Source organism: Geotrypetes seraphini, chromosome 3 (genome assembly GCF_902459505.1).
Source record: "Geotrypetes seraphini chromosome 3, aGeoSer1.1, whole genome shotgun sequence".
NCBI lineage: Eukaryota > Metazoa > Chordata > Amphibia > Gymnophiona > Dermophiidae > Geotrypetes > Geotrypetes seraphini.
In genome coordinates, this window is record NC_047086.1 from 137,583,602 (window position 1) to 137,601,481 (window position 17,880).

At 40.7% G+C, this 17,880-nt stretch overlaps 1 protein-coding gene across 3 annotated transcripts in view; it reads left to right on the plus strand.

Annotated features, from left to right (window-relative positions):
* DNMT3A (DNA methyltransferase 3 alpha) overlaps positions 1-17,880 on the plus strand; it is a 660,717-nt gene that overhangs the window by 276,618 nt on the left and 366,219 nt on the right. For all 3 annotated transcript variants that reach the window (XM_033935457.1, XM_033935458.1, XM_033935459.1), the window contains exon 4: positions 12,966-13,335. In XM_033935457.1, coding sequence (XP_033791348.1) covers positions 12,966-13,335 — 370 coding nt within the window. The remainder of the gene's footprint in view (positions 1-12,965; positions 13,336-17,880) is intronic.

Consider the following 17,880-nt stretch of genomic DNA (forward strand, 5'->3'; position numbering starts at 1 on the left):
CCTATAGAAGCATTAAGCACTGGTAGCCACCTCTGGAGGTGTGATTCTAGCCTTTTAGTTTAGGCGCTAGTAGGCACTTTAAATTTTACATTCATTAAACGGCATTTGCTAATTAACTTAGGTGCCTAAGTTTAGGCACCAGATAGAGAATTTCCCTTTAAGGACTAGATTCACTAACCTGACTCTTCGTGGCCGATCCGTGCAGACCCGACCAATTCACCAAACAAAAAAATTAAAATGAGGACGATCGGAGGAACGCCTCCCCACCGACCACACGAATCGCTAGTGTGCGATCCCGACGCATGTGCAGACCATCTATAGATGATCTGTGCATGCGTCTAAGAGCCACGCCTTTTTTTTAAAAAAACTTTTACTAGCCCAGCGAGCCCATGGTTTTAACCCACTTTAAACCCTTGGGTTAAAACAACAGGCTCGCACTGCGGGGGAAGGCTAGGGCAGCGCTTGGGGCAGAGAGCCACACAGGAGATTCGGGGCAGAGCAGGGCAGCAGGAGAAAAAGGCAGAGAGACAGGGCTTAAGGAGCAGGAGAGCAGATTCGGGACAGAGAGTCGGGGCAGATAGAGCAGGAGAGTCAGGGGCAGAGAGCTGGAAAGTTGGGGTAGACAGCAGGCAGAGCAGGAAATGGCAGTCGGAAAGCAGTGAATGACTAGTCCCCAGCAGTCGCTTGTTTGTGATTGCCAGCCCAGTCGGTGTTGCAGAGTTTTTGTTTGTGATTTGCTGCCTGCTATCATTTCAGTGCCGTTCCCCCTCATTTGCATGCGTGGATTGGAGGATGATTGGGACAGAGTTAAGTGAATCGGGTCGCAAAGGGGTCACAAACCGATCGGTACACGATCGGTTTGCTTAGTGAATCTAGCCCTATACAAATTCTAGAAGCCTAAAAAATAAGATGGGAGAGCTAGAGTATATAGCACTGAATGAAGGGGAAGATATAATAAGCTTCTCAGAGACCTGGTGGAAGGAAGATCATCAATGGGACACTGTGTTATCAGGGTATAAATTATATTGCAATGATAGAGTAGATCAAATTGGAGGAGAGTTGCATTATACAATATGTTAAAGAGGAAATTGAATCATACAAAAAAGCATTCTGCTTGGCAGATAGCAGTATGGAATCCATATGGATAGAAATTCCATGTGTGAGGGAAAAGAATATACAATAGGGTTGTACTACCATTTCCCAGGACAGAATGAGCAGACAGATGAAGAAATGCTTACAGAGATTAGGAAAGCTGGCAAATTAGGCAATAGTATAATAATGGATGATTTCAATTATACTAATAATTCTCAAGTTGAATGGAAAAATCTTAAAGAAATACAAAACCATTCCAAAAAGTATAATAACAGTGAAAGGATTCAAGCAGCACAAGTAATAACTACTTTATAGGAAATGGAGAAAAGACCTCAATGTCACCATAGATACAGTCAAAAACTGTTATCCTTAGGACTAACCTGCTTCAAATTAAAAATTGAAGACAGGAAGCACATCCTGGTCAGAAAAGCTCCATTAACATCCAAAAATGTAATAATACTGGTATAATAAGAATAGCCTTACTGGGTCAGACTAATGGTCCTTCAAGCCCGTTCTCACAGTAGCCAATCCAGGTCACTAGTACTGAAGGTGCCTTTTAGGATAAGGCCCTCCGTCAGTAGTGCAGAGACTTGAGCCAGAGACTGAAGAGATGTAAAAAGGCTTTTATTAAACAAGCATATATGCTGGACTTCTGGGCAGAACTGGCTGCATAAACAGAAGACCCCGAGAGTTTCGGACACAAAGGTTATATAGGGTCCTGGCCAGTCCAAACCGGTATAACCAGCTCTGGCCAAAAGGTAAGAGCAGAGAGAAAAACAAAACCATAAATCCATCCTACAATCTATACATCAAAACTAGCTAACAGCAGCATCCTGTTGCTTCCTGGCCGTGCCTGGCACTAAGACAGTTACATAGAACAGGCCTGCATGTATACGTGATTTCTCAGAGCAATAAAATGGAGTCACAGGTTATTCTTTGTACTAATTATAACCCACTGATCTAAAATGGAGTTTCTTCATCTACACCGTGACCCAGCTATGTCAGCTAGCTAGGGATCCTTCAGTACCTGGCCAAAACCCATAGTGTAGCAACATTCCATGCTACCAATCCAGGGCAAACAGAGGCTTCCCCCATGTCTTAATAGCAGACTATGGTCATTTTCTCCAGGAATTTGTCCAAACCTTTCTTAAAACCAGCTACGCTATCCGCTTTTACCACAACCTCTGGCAACGCATTCCAGAGCTTAACTATTCTCTGAGTAAAAAAATATTTCCTCCTATAGGTTTTAAAAGTATTTCCCTGCAGTTGCTTGAATCCTTTTACTGTTATTATACTTTTTGGAATGGTTTTATATTTCTTTGTGATTTCAATTTTGTGATAGAAAAGGAGAGTGAATCATTGTTGATGTTTTATTGTAATTATCCCAACATTGATTGGATAAATGTTACATCAAGGAATGCTAGGGAGGTAAAATTCCTACACATAATATATGACTGCTTCTTGAAGCAACTGGTTCAGGAACTGACAAGAGGGGGAGCTATTTTAGATGTGGTCCTTTAGTGGAATGCAGGGCATAGTACGAGAAACCACCTCATCTGGCAATGTTTTCCAGAGCGCAGATATTCTTTGAGTTAAAAAAAATTCCTCTTATTTGTTAGTATTCCCATTAAATTTCATTGAGTGTTCCCTGTTTTTTGTATTTTTGGAAAGGGTGAAAAATTGATTCACTTCTACTTGTTCTATACATCTCAGAATTTTGTAGACATCAGTCGTATCCCTCCCCCCCCAACCCTCTCTTTTCCAAGCTAAACAGCCCCGACCTATTTAGTCTTTCCTCCTATGAGAGGAGTTCCATCTCCTTTATCATTCGGTCACTCTTCTTTGAACCTTTTCTAATTCCACTATATCTTTTTCGAGATATGGCAACCAAAACGATATGCAATATTCAAGCTGTGAACGCACCATGGAGCAATACAGAGGCATTATAATATTCTTAGTCTTATTTACCATTACTTTCCAAATAATTTCTAGTATCTTGTTACCTTTTTTGCCACAGCCACACACTGAGTCAAATACAAAAAGAAGGGATTGAGCAGTTTCAAACAATAGGAGTGCAAAATAAATGTCCAAACGCAATCAAATAAAGCAACTCCCTTATGGATTTCACCACTTAGTATTAATGATGAATAATAAATAGATTCATGAATCCTTCAAACTTGCAACATAATATGCTCAGAGATCTGGAGACTATTCCCGGGGAAAACTCCCCATATACAGCCTCTCCATCCAATCATTGCATATTCTCCATATTAATTGCCATATTCTTTATCTTAAATGCCAAAGGTACTAGGCCTATAATGTCATACTTAATATGAAAAGAGTAATGCACTTATCTCATTTAGAAGGTTCGGACGTGATGAATCGTGTTTCGCCCTTGCGTCAGGGAACCTCACAATGCCAACATGAAATGATTTTAATAAGAATGAAAGTATGAAAGTAGTATGGGCTTCAAAAGCATATACAGGCATCTAATAAATTGAGTGCTCTCAGTATGGGCCCCAAAGTAATGAACTGGTTCAGAAACTGGTTAAGTAGAAGGCAAAGGAGGGTAGAGGTCAATGGAGATCGCTCTGAGGAAAAGGTTTGGTTCATGGGCCTGTTCTATTTAACATTTTGGTAAGTGGTATTGCTGAAGGGCTGTCAGGTAAGATTTGCCTCTTTGCGGATGATACCAAAATTTGCAATGGAGTAGACACCCCGGATGGTGTAAATAACATGAGGAAGGACCTAGTGAAGCTCGAAGAATGGTCTGAAATGTGGCAGCAAAGACTTAGGGCTCTTTTACAAAGGTGCGCTGACGTTTTTAGCGCACACACCGGATTGGTGCATGCTATAGCGTGCGCTACCCGAAAAACTACCGCCTGCTCAAGAGGAGGCAGTAGCGTCTAGTGCGCACAATATTTTAGCGTGCGCTATTCCGCACGTTAAGGCCCTTACGCACCTTTGTAAAAGGTTATGCATTTGGGCTGCAAAAACCCAAAGAAACAGTACCGTTACTGGGGGGGTGAAGAGCTTTTGTGCATAAAAGATAGTATGTGAGGATCTAAAGATGGCCAAAGAGATTGAAAAGGCAATGGCAAAAGCTAGAAGGATGCTAGGGTGCAAAGGGAGAGGAATGGTCAGTAGGAAAAAGGAGATATTGATGCCCCTTTATAAGACTCAGGTGAGACCTCATTTAGAATAGTATGTACAATTCAAGAGACTTTACCTTCAAAAAGGTATAAACAGGATGGAGTTGGTCCAGAGGAAGGCTACTAAAATGCTCGATGGTCTTTGCATTAAGGCATAGACTTAGGGCTCCTTTTACAAAGCCACGCTAGGGCCTTAACCTGCGGAATAGCGTGCGCTAAATTGCTGCGCGCTAGCCGATACCGCCTCCTTTTGAGCAGGCGGTATATTTTCGGCTAGCGTACACTAAAACGGCTAGCGCGGCTTTGTAAAAGGAGCCCTTCAAGATCTCAATATGTATGCTTTGGAGGAAAGGTGGGAGAGGGGAGATATGATAGAGATGTTTATGTACCTACATGAAATAAACTATTATAGTTCTTAATATAAAGCACTAGAAATCTCACAACTTCACTCCCAGTGTTTCTTTGTGAATACGAGTGAATCTCTAATGTCTAAGGGGATCTTCAGACCACCGCTCGAGTTGCCTAACTCGCAGCTGTCTCAATCCTCATTAGTCCCGATGACATTAGTTATAATGGGTAATGTTCATTTGAAATGTTTTTCATTGATTTTATATTAATTTTATAAATATCAGTTACTTAGCTTTTCTTAATTCATTCCCCTTGCTTGCCGACGCATTTCTAAATACTTTATCAAGGTCGGGGATACATGAACAAAATAATTAACAGCCGCCGTAGCGCCAAAAACTATGGCGGCTGTTAATGATTAGTCTTGAGGACTGATTTTGTTCATGTATCCCCGACCTTGATAAAGTATTTCAGAACGCGTCGGGCAAGCAAGGGAAATGAATTTAAAAAAAGCTAAGTAACTTATATGTATAAAATTAATATAAAAAACCAATGCAAAAACATTTCAAATGAACATTACCCATTATAACTAATGTCATCAGGACTACAGTAATGAGGATTGAGACTGCTGCGAGTTAGGCTAAGATCCCCTTAGACATTAGAGATTCACTCCTATTCACATAGAAACACTGAGAGCGAAGTTGTGAGATTTCTAAGTGCCTACATGGCATAAATGCACATATTGCAAATCTCTTTCATTTGAAAGGAAGCTCTGGAATGAGAAAGCATAGGCTGGAGTAGTCTAAGGAAATACTTTTTTACAAAAAGTGTGGTAGATTCGTGGAATAGTCTCCCAGTAGAGGTGATGGAGATAAAGGCTGTGTCTGAATTCAAGAAAGCATGGGACAGGCATATGGGGTCTCTTAGGGAGAGGAAAATATAGTGGATGCTGTGGATTAGCAGACTGAATGGACCATTTGGCCTTTATCTGCCATCATGTTTCTAATAATTCCTTCTTTCCCTCAGGTATGAGTGCTAGAGCTTCCTAGGTGGCAATGTCTAAAGATTATTAACTAAGGAGTTACTGAGTAACCATGGGCATAGCCTCCTTGTAGTCAGGTTTTTAGCTGCCTACACGAAATCAAATCAAATATGAAGATAATGTTGATAGTGGCCTGGCTGGTGCTGTGGTTTCCCAGCTGTTTGTGATGGCCAGTGCCAGGATTGTGTATGCCAGAGGAAGGTGGGTGTGTGTGCCAAAGGGATCTCAGCCAGCTACTAGACAACGTCAGTGCACAGGCTGTGTAAATAGCTTGCATTCCTTGCAGTAAGGGAAGATCGGAGCATACTCCCAACAGCTTGGGCGATCTTTGGTACATCTTTCTAGAGTCTTGAGGGACATTGTGATTACTGATTAGCCATAGAAGTGGGCAGAGCAGAAAGCCAATCACTAACTGGAAAGAGCACAAAAGAAAATTAAAATCAGAGACCTACCAAAAATAAACAAAAGCTCTAGCTAGAGATTACTGCTTAGCTGCAGCCCAGGCAGGAAGTTAAAATCCCCTTCTAAAAATAAGCCTCTTAATTTCTACACACCAGTCTTTCTGATTCTGTGTGAGCCAGATGGTGCCTCAGGCTGTGCAAACTGAAATCCAAATCTCCCCTCCATTTAATGCCCACCTGTTGATTGGTCTGACTCTCTTCAAACAGTTCTGACTGGACAAGGGGGTGTTGAAAAGTTCTCAGCCCAACCAAAAAGACAAGGCCGACGATAATGACATGGATAGGGTTCAGTCGATGATCTGAAACACAGAATTTCATTTCTGCAAATTGGCACTTAACAAAAGAAGATAAGAGGAGAGGGGAGAGTGTGGCGCAGTGGTTAAAGCTACAGCCTCAGCCCCCCTGGGGTTGTGGGTTCAAACCCACGCTGCACCTTGTGATCCTGGGCAAGTCACTTAATTCCCCCATTGCCTAAGGTACATTAGATAGATTGTGAGCCCACCGGGACAGACAGGGAAAAATGCTTGAGTACCTGAATAAACTCATGTAAACCGTTCTGAGCTCTCCTGGGAGAACGGAATAGAAAATTGAATAAATAAAAATAAGACTCTTTTCAGCTACAGTAGCAAAATAATGCTCAGAATTTAGGAAGATGGTTGGGCCGAGAACTTTTCAATGCTCCCACGTAACATAGGAACCAAAGAAAGGGACACCAGGACTATACAGCAAGTTGTAAATGCGAAGTTGCAGCTATTAGTGTGTAATGAAGTTGGTTTGGTAATGTTAGAACCGCAGTCATATGTGATACCCCCTCCTCCCCCCCCCCCCCCCCCCCCGCAGAAGAATGCCTTCACAAGATTTCTGGAAGTGCTGACAGCCTGTTGGGATAAGAGTCTAAGGGATTTTGCTAAAAGAGCAAGCAGTAGAGAGTAATTCAGCTTGGCAGGGAACGAGGATGAGACCTGGAATGTCTCACCAGGAGAAGCAATAAAGGGACTTTATACTTTAAGGTTGTTTGCCTAGGAGGGACAGAAATAGCTGTGTGGAGACCAGTTTCAGCAGGTAACTTAAAGAGTGAGTAGAGGGTTTCAGCTTGGCATGAAGATAAAGTGGTCCCAGGCTGAGAAACAAAGGTGGGACCTGGAGTGGTTCATCACACGGAGAGGGATTTATTGAAAGGGACTGGAACTGTGACTAAAGATCTGACCCGAGAGACTCTTGTAAATAGTTTTGAAAGTTGGAACTGCAACTCAGATTTAAAGTTCAAATTATTAGTTTTTCAGCAGCTTAATTCATTTCAGAGTAAGTAAAGGCTGTGTTATCCTTTGGCCTACCAGAATAAATCCGGCCCCAGCCCGTGCCCAGCTCGAAAAACAGACTTAGGGCTCCTTTTACAAAGGCGCGCTAGCGGTTTAACGCGTGTAATACCGCACGCTAAACCACCAGCTGCGCTAGGCGCTACCACCTTCTGTTGAGCAGGCGGTAGTTTTTAGGCCAGCGCGGGGGATAGCACGTGATGAAAAGTCGCACGCGTTAACCCCGCTAGTGCAGCTTAATAAAAGGAGCCCTTTGTTTTGTAGATCCTGATCATGGGTAGCTGACCCAACGAGTTACCTAGTGCCCAAAGACATTGGAAGTAAGGCCAGGGTTACACATATATAGTAATAATATACTGAATTATAATAACACTCTTTATGCTGACAGGATCCCGTTACTGTCTACCTTTTAACTGGTTGGTTCTAATAGCCTGTACATGGCACCTCAACTGAATAAGAATAGTGCTATTATTATTTTGTAACTGTAGTTGTGAACCGGAGAAGACAGCAGGTACATTAGATAGAGTGTGAGTCCACCGGAATAAATAGGGAGAAATGCATCAGTGCCTGAATGCAAACCACGTGGGCAAAAAGTGGTATATAAATACTAAAAAAACAAAACAAAACCCACCTATGCTGCTTCCCTTTAATACGTGGAGGGGCATAATAAAAAAAAACATCTAAGTCCCCTTTTGGCCTAAGTCCCTAAACGCTGAATGTAGGCAGCAGGGAAATGTCCATTCTCAGAAAAAACGTCACTGATGATGTGCGGGATGGGAAGGAGGGATGGAAAGATGTTGAGCAAAGGGATTTCTCGCGGCCCTGCTGTCAGATGGCCGCGGCCCACTAGTGGACCGCAGACCAGGGGTTGGGGATCCCTGACCTATAATACATGGTTTCACCATCATACCTCCACTCATGGCCTTAACCTCCTCAGAAACTTTCTGCATCCCGTATGCACTCTTCAGACTCTCTCCATGACAGGCACTGAACTTGCATATTGGGTTGAGACTCTTAATGGGACTTAATTATCTCCATAGCCATGGAGACTTTACTGTGCAGGACAGGGGACCTGCTGAAAAGATTGGAATATGTACTATTGGAGGTAAGAGAGGCATAAAAGTCTTCAAAGACTTCAGCGGATCCAGAACACTGCTTCTAGGTCGATCTTCGCAAAAAGGAAATTCGATCATGTTTCCCCGCTTCTGTCAAAACTTCACTGGCTTCCAGTGATTTCTAGGATTCATTTTAAATGTGCCTGCCTAACATTCAAGATCCTGTATGACATTCTTCCTCCCCTAATTCCACTATCTTGGAATTCCTCAAGACCTGACATTACCAGATCCACCCAAAAACTTAAACTATCTTTCCCCTGGTTAAAAGGTGTCATCTATGCAGGAATATTAGGGAAATCTCTTCTCTTCAAAATCACTGAGCTTTGGAATAACCTTCCTGCCCTGCTGCGGAATCTGGGCTCCTTCCAATTATTCCGAAAGCATCTGAAAACCTGGCTTTTCTCAGAAATGTAAAGCTCAGCCCTCCCCCTCCCTTTATAACCACTAATTCTTATTACGTTCTTCCATCATTTATTAAAGTACCTGTAAACCGTGCCGAGCTCTATCTTTATGGAGAGGATGCGGTATATAAACTTAAGGTTTAGTTTAGTTTAATGGCAGCCTGGTTATCTCACTAAATTACTTGTTCCATATAAACCTACTCAATCATTGTGGTCGTCGAATTTAAATAGATTGACGCTACCGTCTATTCATTTGGTTAGATTAAAATTTACTCAAAACTCTGCCTTTTTTGCATCGGTGCCATATTTATGGAACTCTCTCCCTATTGAACTTCGCTGTGAGCCTTCCTATACTAAATTTAAATCTTCTTTAAAAACCTATTTATTTGGATTGGCATTTCTTTCTTAATTTTGTTTTGATCATATGGTTTTAATCCTTGGTTGGGCATTGGGTCATATAGCAACTAAATTAATTTTTTTTTCTCTCTCTCTCTCTTCTATCCTTTTTCTTTTACCTGTACTATAATTATTGGTGTTCTTTTCCTTTTAATTGATGTACACTGCACTGATGTTGTAACAAAGAGCGGTATATACCGTAAATAGTAATAAACATAAACATGTTGGCCATTGCTGTTTATAAAGTAGTTCCATGATCTTTTCCCATGCACAATTTATAGTAAAAAGAAAAAAAGTGTGTGAGATATCATTGACATTGTGCTGTTCTGGGCCTAACCTGAAAGTTAGCCTAACTGAGGCTTCGGGCCTACTCAAAGTGTTAGCCAAAGACCTCTGGGAAATATTAAAAGTCTGACCCTTAGTAATCCCTTCTACAGGTAGACTGCATGTCTTCATGCTACTGATATCAACTGGCGCTGGTAAACAGCACCTCTGCAGGTAGGAATTGTTCCAGAGAAGCACTACTGAATATTACCCCTGTATCTCAAAAATCTTTAGGCCAATATTCAAGGTGATTTAAGATTGTTAAAATTCATGCAGATTGTGAAACATTGCAGGTAGGAAATTGGAAGACTGGGCATCCAAGTGGCAGATGAAATTTAATGTGAACAAATGCAAAGTGATGAAGAATAACCCAAATCACAGTTACCAGATGCTAGGGTCCACCTTGGGGGTTAGTGCCCAAGAAAAGGATCTGGGTGTCATTGTAGAAAATACGATGAAACCTTTCGCTCAATATGGAGCAATGGCTAAAAAACCAAACAAGATGCTAGGAATTATTTAAAAAGGGATTGTTAACAAGACTAATAATGTTATAATGCCTCTGTATCGCTCCATGATGCGAATTCACCTAGAGTACTGCGTTCAACTCTGGTCTCTTTATCTCAAGAAAGGTATAGCGGCACTAGAAAAGGTTCAAAGAAGAGCGACCAAGATGATAAAGGGGATGGAACTCCTCTCGTATGAGGAAAGACTCTTCAGCTTGGAAAAGAAATGACTGAGGGGAGATATGATTGAAGTGTACAAAATCTTGAGTGGAGTAGAATGGGTATAAGTGGATCGATTTTTCACTCGATGAAATTGCATGGAAATACTTTTAAAACCAATAGGAAAAAATATTTTTTCACTCAGAGAATAGTTAAGCTCTGGAATGCATTGCCAGAGGTTGTGGTAAGAGCAGATAGTGTAGCTGGTTTTAAGAAGGGTTTGGACAATTTGCTGGAGGAAAAGTCCATAGTCTGTTATTGAAGATTGGTAACTTGGAATGTTGCTACTTTTTGGATTTTAGCCAGATACTAGTGACCTAGATTGGCCACTATGAGAACAGGCTACTAGGTTTGATGGACCATTTTTCTGTCCTATAATTGATGTAGTTCTTCCCCTTTTCCATTTTGTTATGCACTAAGTTTGTCTGATCTATTGGGGGGATTTTTAGTATGTCGGTATGTCTAATTTTAATTATCCCCTATTTGGTACATCTTACGGATCCTTTGCCCTCCTTAACGGCCTTATTGGAATTGATTAAAGAATATGGTGATTATGCAGGTTTCTGCTTAAATTTGGACAAATCGGAGGCGTTAGCATCCTCTGTGGCGGTTCAGGCCCTATGGGGGAATGAGTTTCCGTTGATGTGGGCACCTGGGCAGTTTGTGTATTTGGGAACTTTGATGACTATGAAGACTTCCATTTTGTATCGCCTTAATGTGGATAAGCTTCAGCAATAGATGGAGCTCTTGCTGGATACCTGGCGGGCATTGCCCCTTTCTCTGATGGGGTGCATTTGCTTGGTTTCCCAAATGCCTGTATGTTTTGCAGACTCTGCCATTGTGTTTGCTGAAGAAAGATTTACACATTTTTTATAAAGAGGTTACTCGCTTCTGTTGGGCGACCAAGAAACTGAAATTGCAGTTGTCTCAGTTGCTGGGGACTTGGCATGGGGGTGGATTTAGGATTACTGGATGTGTGGGTCTATAATTATGCATGTTTGCTTCGCCATTTGGGAGATTGGGTGAATATGACAAGCAGCTACACCTCTCTTCAGATGGAACGTGAGTTTTTTGCTCCCTATGATGTGTTTGCGTTATTACATAGTCCCTGGAGGGCATTGCCCTCTTCTATCTGACCAAGTGCAGTATTTAGCACTTTGCAAGCGGCCTAGCGTTGGCTTGTGCAAGCCCTGGGAGGGGAATTATGTGTATTTGTATATTGATTAGAATTTTGATAAGCAATTTAATCAAATTTTTAAATAAACGTGGAAACTTGCTCTGACCCAGTAAGGCTATTCTTATGTTCTTAGGCCTCCTGCTCAGTTAAATCACTTGTGCCTGCCTATCAGCTGATACTCACTTACGATAATCGGACAATGCCATTGAATATCAGTACAAACTGCTCCTGCACTGAGCAGTTAGTGCAGGGGTGGGCCATTGTCAGACTTTGAGTGGAGCCGGTACTTAACCAGTTAGTTGTAGTATTCAGACCGTTACTGGTTAGTAAGCAGCTAAAGTTAGGATAGCAAAAAGGCTGTTCTAATTTTAGCAGCTGAGCTGACTGGGAACCACTCAGAATATCGGCCGATGCCCAGTTAACCTCTGGGTAATGGATGACGGTTTTCTGGTGCCCCCTCCCTCTGATCCAGATGCTCATATCCTCCACTCCTATAGGCCCCCAGGCCTACCTGTAATATTCTTGGTGGTCTAGGGCATTCTACAGGCAGGAGCAATGCTCTCTTGTTCCTGCCTGTCATGATTTCAGGCCTCAAAATAGCCATCATGCCCTCTCTAGAACTGCAAAGTTGCTGCTAGACGTCATGTTACTCATTTTGAAACCTGGAACCATGATGGGCAAGTACAAGTGGGCATTTCTCCTACTCATAGAACCCCCCTAAACCACCAAAAATATCACGTAGGCCTGAGATGCGTGTAGGGATAGGCCTGTCAGGATGCACAACTTTTTGGGGGGAGGGGAGTAGGGAGAGAAAGGGAATGGGATTAGGGTAGAAGGAAGAAGGAATCGGATGGGGTGAGGGCATATGCTTTACCTTTTGTTGATCCTGGCCAGTATTTAGCAGGGCAAGGGCCCACACAATTGTCTTATGTGAGTCCTGGCTGAATATTGGCCAGGACTTGCATAAACTCCAGCAGCCAGCACATACTTGTATAGTCCTGAATATTCAATGCTGGTGTAGGGACATATCCCAATATTGAATATCGAGGCCTAATTTTGCCCGTAGTGGTCATCTTTTAGAAAAGCACTGACCACCTCACCACCAGCTGAATACTGACTAGCATAAAAATGTTGCTTAAGGAATAATAATTCATGAAATGAAGACAAGTATGTGACTCTTGATATTAAGACTCACATACTTGTCTTCATTTCATGAATTAAGAAGGATACACACATAAACATCTAATTCATCAGAACAAAAATGTCATACATACACTAAGGTTCTCTGTGGTTATTGGAGATGATAACAGAGCTGGAATCCCATCTTCAGTTGCTGTATTCTTTACTGTTCTGACCACTAGATTATGCATCTTCTCTGAAGCTCATTTCACCATCTGCTTATTTCTGTCTGTTTATTATTAGGTGCAAAACATTGAAACATCCAAAGATATTGCCTCAGTCCCAAAGTGCCAACTCTCCCAGAATAGCAGCTCCCTGGAACTCATGCATAATGGAGACCTTGAAAAGGAAAGTGCCCAGCGGAAAACAGAGCGACATATCCCAGACATTGGTGAGGATGAGGACTGTGCTGAACTGGGTCTGAAGAGGAGGCAGAGTTTTGAGGATGAGACAGATAGTTTCCAGGAGAGCGAAACAGGACGGTCCTTGGAGAATGGCTGCTGCACTCTAAAGGATGGACATGATTCTTTACAAGTGGATGAAAGTGACCTGATACCTGCTACCTTTCAGAAGAAGAGAGGAAGGAGGAGACTCTCGGATATGGCTGAAAAAAGTAAGACTCTTGTGTTTGAATGGCATATGTACATTGTTTCTGAGGGGTGGAGAATGTTGATGGGTAATGGATTGGGGAAGATACAGTCTAGGAGGCAACTAGCAGGATTCGATGGACCTCACAGAATCTGTAGAAAATGTAGCTAAAATGCACTTCTGTGTTTTTTTTACCTGCTTGGGAAATGCTGTAATACACCTGAATATGCAACTATAGTATGCACATAGGTGCATATTTATAAATTATTTGCATAATTCTGCCTGTGCTTTGCCTAAATTGCATCCCTGAGCATGCTTACATGTGGATCTTGTAAAAATGCATGTCTTCCTGTCATGGTGCATACTTTTATATATACCATTGCATACTCTTACATATACCATGAAGTAATTTTATAAGAGCTCTTTTATACACGTAAAACAAGGTTTACATGTGAAAAAAATTACAAAACTACTCTCATCAAGGGCAGTTTTCAGGTTTATTTTTAATACACATATTTTGCAGTTACAAAGTATGCAGGTTAAAGTCATGAAAAAAAGGACATTTTGAAATGAAATCCTTCATATTTGTGTGCTTTTCCAGACTCCTCCCCCCCACCCCCCCACACACACTTTCCTCACTGAAGGCTCAGGGTAGTTTTTAAATGGCAATTTTCTGTAGTTAAGTCCCCATTTTGCCACAGAAATCTCTTTGAAAATTGCCTCACAATAGATATAGGACTGGATTCCATAAATGGCGCTCAAAAATGGGTACCCCAAAAAACGGGAAACAAGATGTAAACTAGGTGCCAAAATGATTCAGTGGCAGAAATTTTTATCAATAATGGACACCAAATACCTTGTAGTGGCCAATCAGATTTGTACTATACAGAGACTCCTTCATTGCTATCTGCTAAATGCACACAATTCCATCTTCCCTCTCTTGAAGAACTTAAATCCTTAATCAAAACAATTAACAGTAAGGGTACGCAAAATGAGTCTATCCCTCCGTTTATCCTTAAACAGCATTTTGATTTTTTCGGACCATTAATACTTTTTCTGATTAATGAAAGTCTACAGCACAGTATTATGCCATTGGTTTGGAAAACCTCCATTATCCACCCCATAGTTAAAGACCACAAAATAAGTATCGAAGAGAAGTCAAATTATAGGCCAATTGCAAATATCCCGTTTCTTGCAAAAATAACAGAGAAAATTGTTTTTAATCAAATATCAAACTTTATAGAACAAACAAATATTCTACACCCTAACCAAACAGGTTTCCGGCAACACCATTCCACACCGAACATTCCCTGATAGGTATGACATCTTCAATACTCTACCACTTGGATCACCATTCTTCCGTTCTTTTGATTTCACTTGACCTTTCAGCAGCTTTTGACACAGTTGATCGTAATCTTTTATTGAATAGATTACAATCCATAGGCATCTCTGAGCAGGTCCTTCTTTGGTTTAGATCCTACTTTGACAATCGTACCTCTATAGTTTCCTTTAATGATTCCACTTCTTCGAGTTTTTCCGTCTCCTATGGCATTCCACAAGGTTCTATTCTGTCTCCTCTCCTGTTTAATATTTTTCTTTCCCCTCTTATGACTCTTTGTCAATCTATTGGCTTCTCAGTATTTGCTTATGCTGATGACATACAACTTTTACATCCTCTCGACCCTAACAGTCCATCAGAAATTGCTGCTATTAATGAGAAACTTAATCAGATTCATCTATGGCTTGACAATAATAGATTGTCTTTAAACATTAATAAAACTAACACTTTACTTTTCCCCTGGAAAGATAATCAGAAAATTGCGGTTCCCATTAATATCCAAGGGACTGCGCTCAAACAAATAAACAAGATTCGAATTTTAGGTGTCATCCTAGATGAAAATCTAACCTATCTTGACCACGTCAGTCACATGGTTAAGGCCACTTTTTATAGATTACGTCAAATACGATCTATCTCAAAATTCCTTTGTCCTAAATCTTTAAATATGTTAATTCATTCAATGATTATCTCTAAAATTGACTATTGTAATGCTTTATTCAAGGGGATGGCTCAAAAAGAAATTAGAAGATTGCAAATTATCCAAAATGCTTCCATCAAATTAATTATGGGAGCCAAGAAGTTCGATCATGTCTCTCCATTACTCCAAAAGGCACATTGGCTCCCAGTTGCACACCGAATCTTATATAAATTATCCTTACTCACTTTTAAATCGCTACTATACAAAACCCCAGCTTTTATTTATAAAGTTTTAATTCCATATACTTCTCTTAAAATTTTAAGATCCAATGAACAGCTTTTATTAGTCATTCCCACTCTTAAAACCATAAATACTCGAAGACAATACATTTTTACTGTTACGGCACCACAGATTTGGAATTCACTTCCACTTTATTTAAGAGAGGAGAAGAATCTGGATAAATTCAAGAGCCAACTTAAGAGCTTTCTTTTTAAAGATGTTTTCAATATCTAATTGAAACGCTAATTGCTCTTTCTATCTGCTCTCTATTTTACCTTTTAAAGTATTTTATTTCTAATACTTTTATGTTTTTCCCATTCCTTTTGCATTTTACCTTAATTGTTCTCTCTTTCCTATCATAAATTGCATTTCTTTCCCTTCTACCCCATTGTTTCCTTGTAATAGTTTTAATTACCTTGTTTTAATTTGTCAGTTTTTAATGATTTTTATATTGTTGTTTTTGTTTACCTTGTATTTTTTGTATATTTCAAAAATTTATGTTATTATTTGTACATCGCTTAGTAATTGTGATAGGCGATTAATCAAATAACTAATAAACTTGAAACTTGAAACTAGATGCTTGAAAAGTGCTCAGAGATTTTGAACGAATGAGACTATCGGTGGAGTACATCCACCATAACGGGACTCTTTTCTCTTCCAGTTATGGGCAATAGAGCCTGTTTCTCTCCAGAACAAGGGCTGAGGGTTCTATTGCAAGTACTTTTTGAAGCCAAAAAAGTCCAGAGGCCTTCAATCTACCTTAGATATTCAATGTCTGAACAAGCACTTAGTGAAGGAGAAATTTTGCTTGCTATCTCTAACAACTCTTCTTCCTATGTTAAACGAGAGAGATTGGTTTTGCTCTCTAGATCTGAAGAAACTATATACACATAATTCCATACTACCTTCTCACAAAAAGTTTCTTCATATTCAAGTGGAAACCTGACACGTCTAGTATATGGTTCTACCTTTCGACCTGGTCTCAGCTCCTCAAAGGCTTCACAAAGTACCTAGTAGTAATAGTGACTGCGTTTTGCAACAGGGGTTTCCACATCTTTCCCTGTCTAGATGACTGGCAGATATAAGCATAATCACAGCAATTAGCTCTGATTGCAATCAACTCTGCCATTCGTCTTCTCGAGTTATGTAGGCTAGAAATCAATTACCCAAAGTCTCACAACGTACTCAGTCTTTGGAATCCATAGGAGCTCAATTGGACACGGTGCAAGGACATGCTTTGTTCCCACAACAGAGGGCAGACAATCTGATCAGCCTTTCTCACAAAGGGTTCCATTTGAACACTATTTCTGCATGACAAATGCTCTGCCTTCTCGGTCACAATGCCTCAATAGTGCATTTGACCCCACATGCATGTCTTCATCTCAGAATTATTCAATGAACTCTATCCTTCTAGTTGTCACAATCCATTTGAGTGACGTTCAGTTTGCGTCACTCCCTCCAATGGTAGATGAACTTGTTCAATGCTATTCAAAGTCTTCCATTCCAACCCTCTCAGCCCCAGAAAATTCTCACTACATATGCCTCTATGGTAGGATGGGGGGCTCACCTGGATGGCCTCTGTACACAAGAACTCTGGACAGCATCAGAGGCTAATCTCCATATCAACCTTCTAGAATTGTGTGCCATAGCAAATGCTCTAAAAACATTCCAGAACTGTCTCTTTCACCAGGTAGTAGCATAACATAACATAAAACTCACTTGTATACCGCAAATACCATTAAGTTCTATGCGGTTCACAAAGACTAGTAATACAAATGGATAGACATCCGATTTCTAACTTCCGAAGTGTTCCCTAAAAAGATACGTTTTTAAGGCACGTCGAAATTGTTGATATGAAGTTGGGAATGTAAATATACAAGTTAAATCCCTAGTACATGAGGCTGCCTGAAAAGATAGTAGTTGTTCCTGAAATTTTTTGTGTTTACATCCTTTCACAGAAGGGAAAGAAAACAATGAGTGAGTTTTCCTAGGATGTTTAGAATTTGTGATAATAAAAGATTCCATAAGATACTCAGGAATTGAGCCTGTTAGTGCCTTAAAACAAATACAGCCCAGCTTAAATTTAACCCTTCCCTTAACTGGAAGCCAATGCAGTCGACGATAAAAATCAGTAACATCTGTTTGGACAATCAAGTAGTCATGCAGGAAGACATACAGGAAGAACAGGATCTTATTCCCTTTGCAAGGAATCAATCCAGATTTGGTCTTGGGCATAGGCGCCAACTCTGTGGGTGCTATGGGTGTCCAAGCATCCCAATATTTTAGGGACCTCATGTGACCAGGGCTGGCATGCA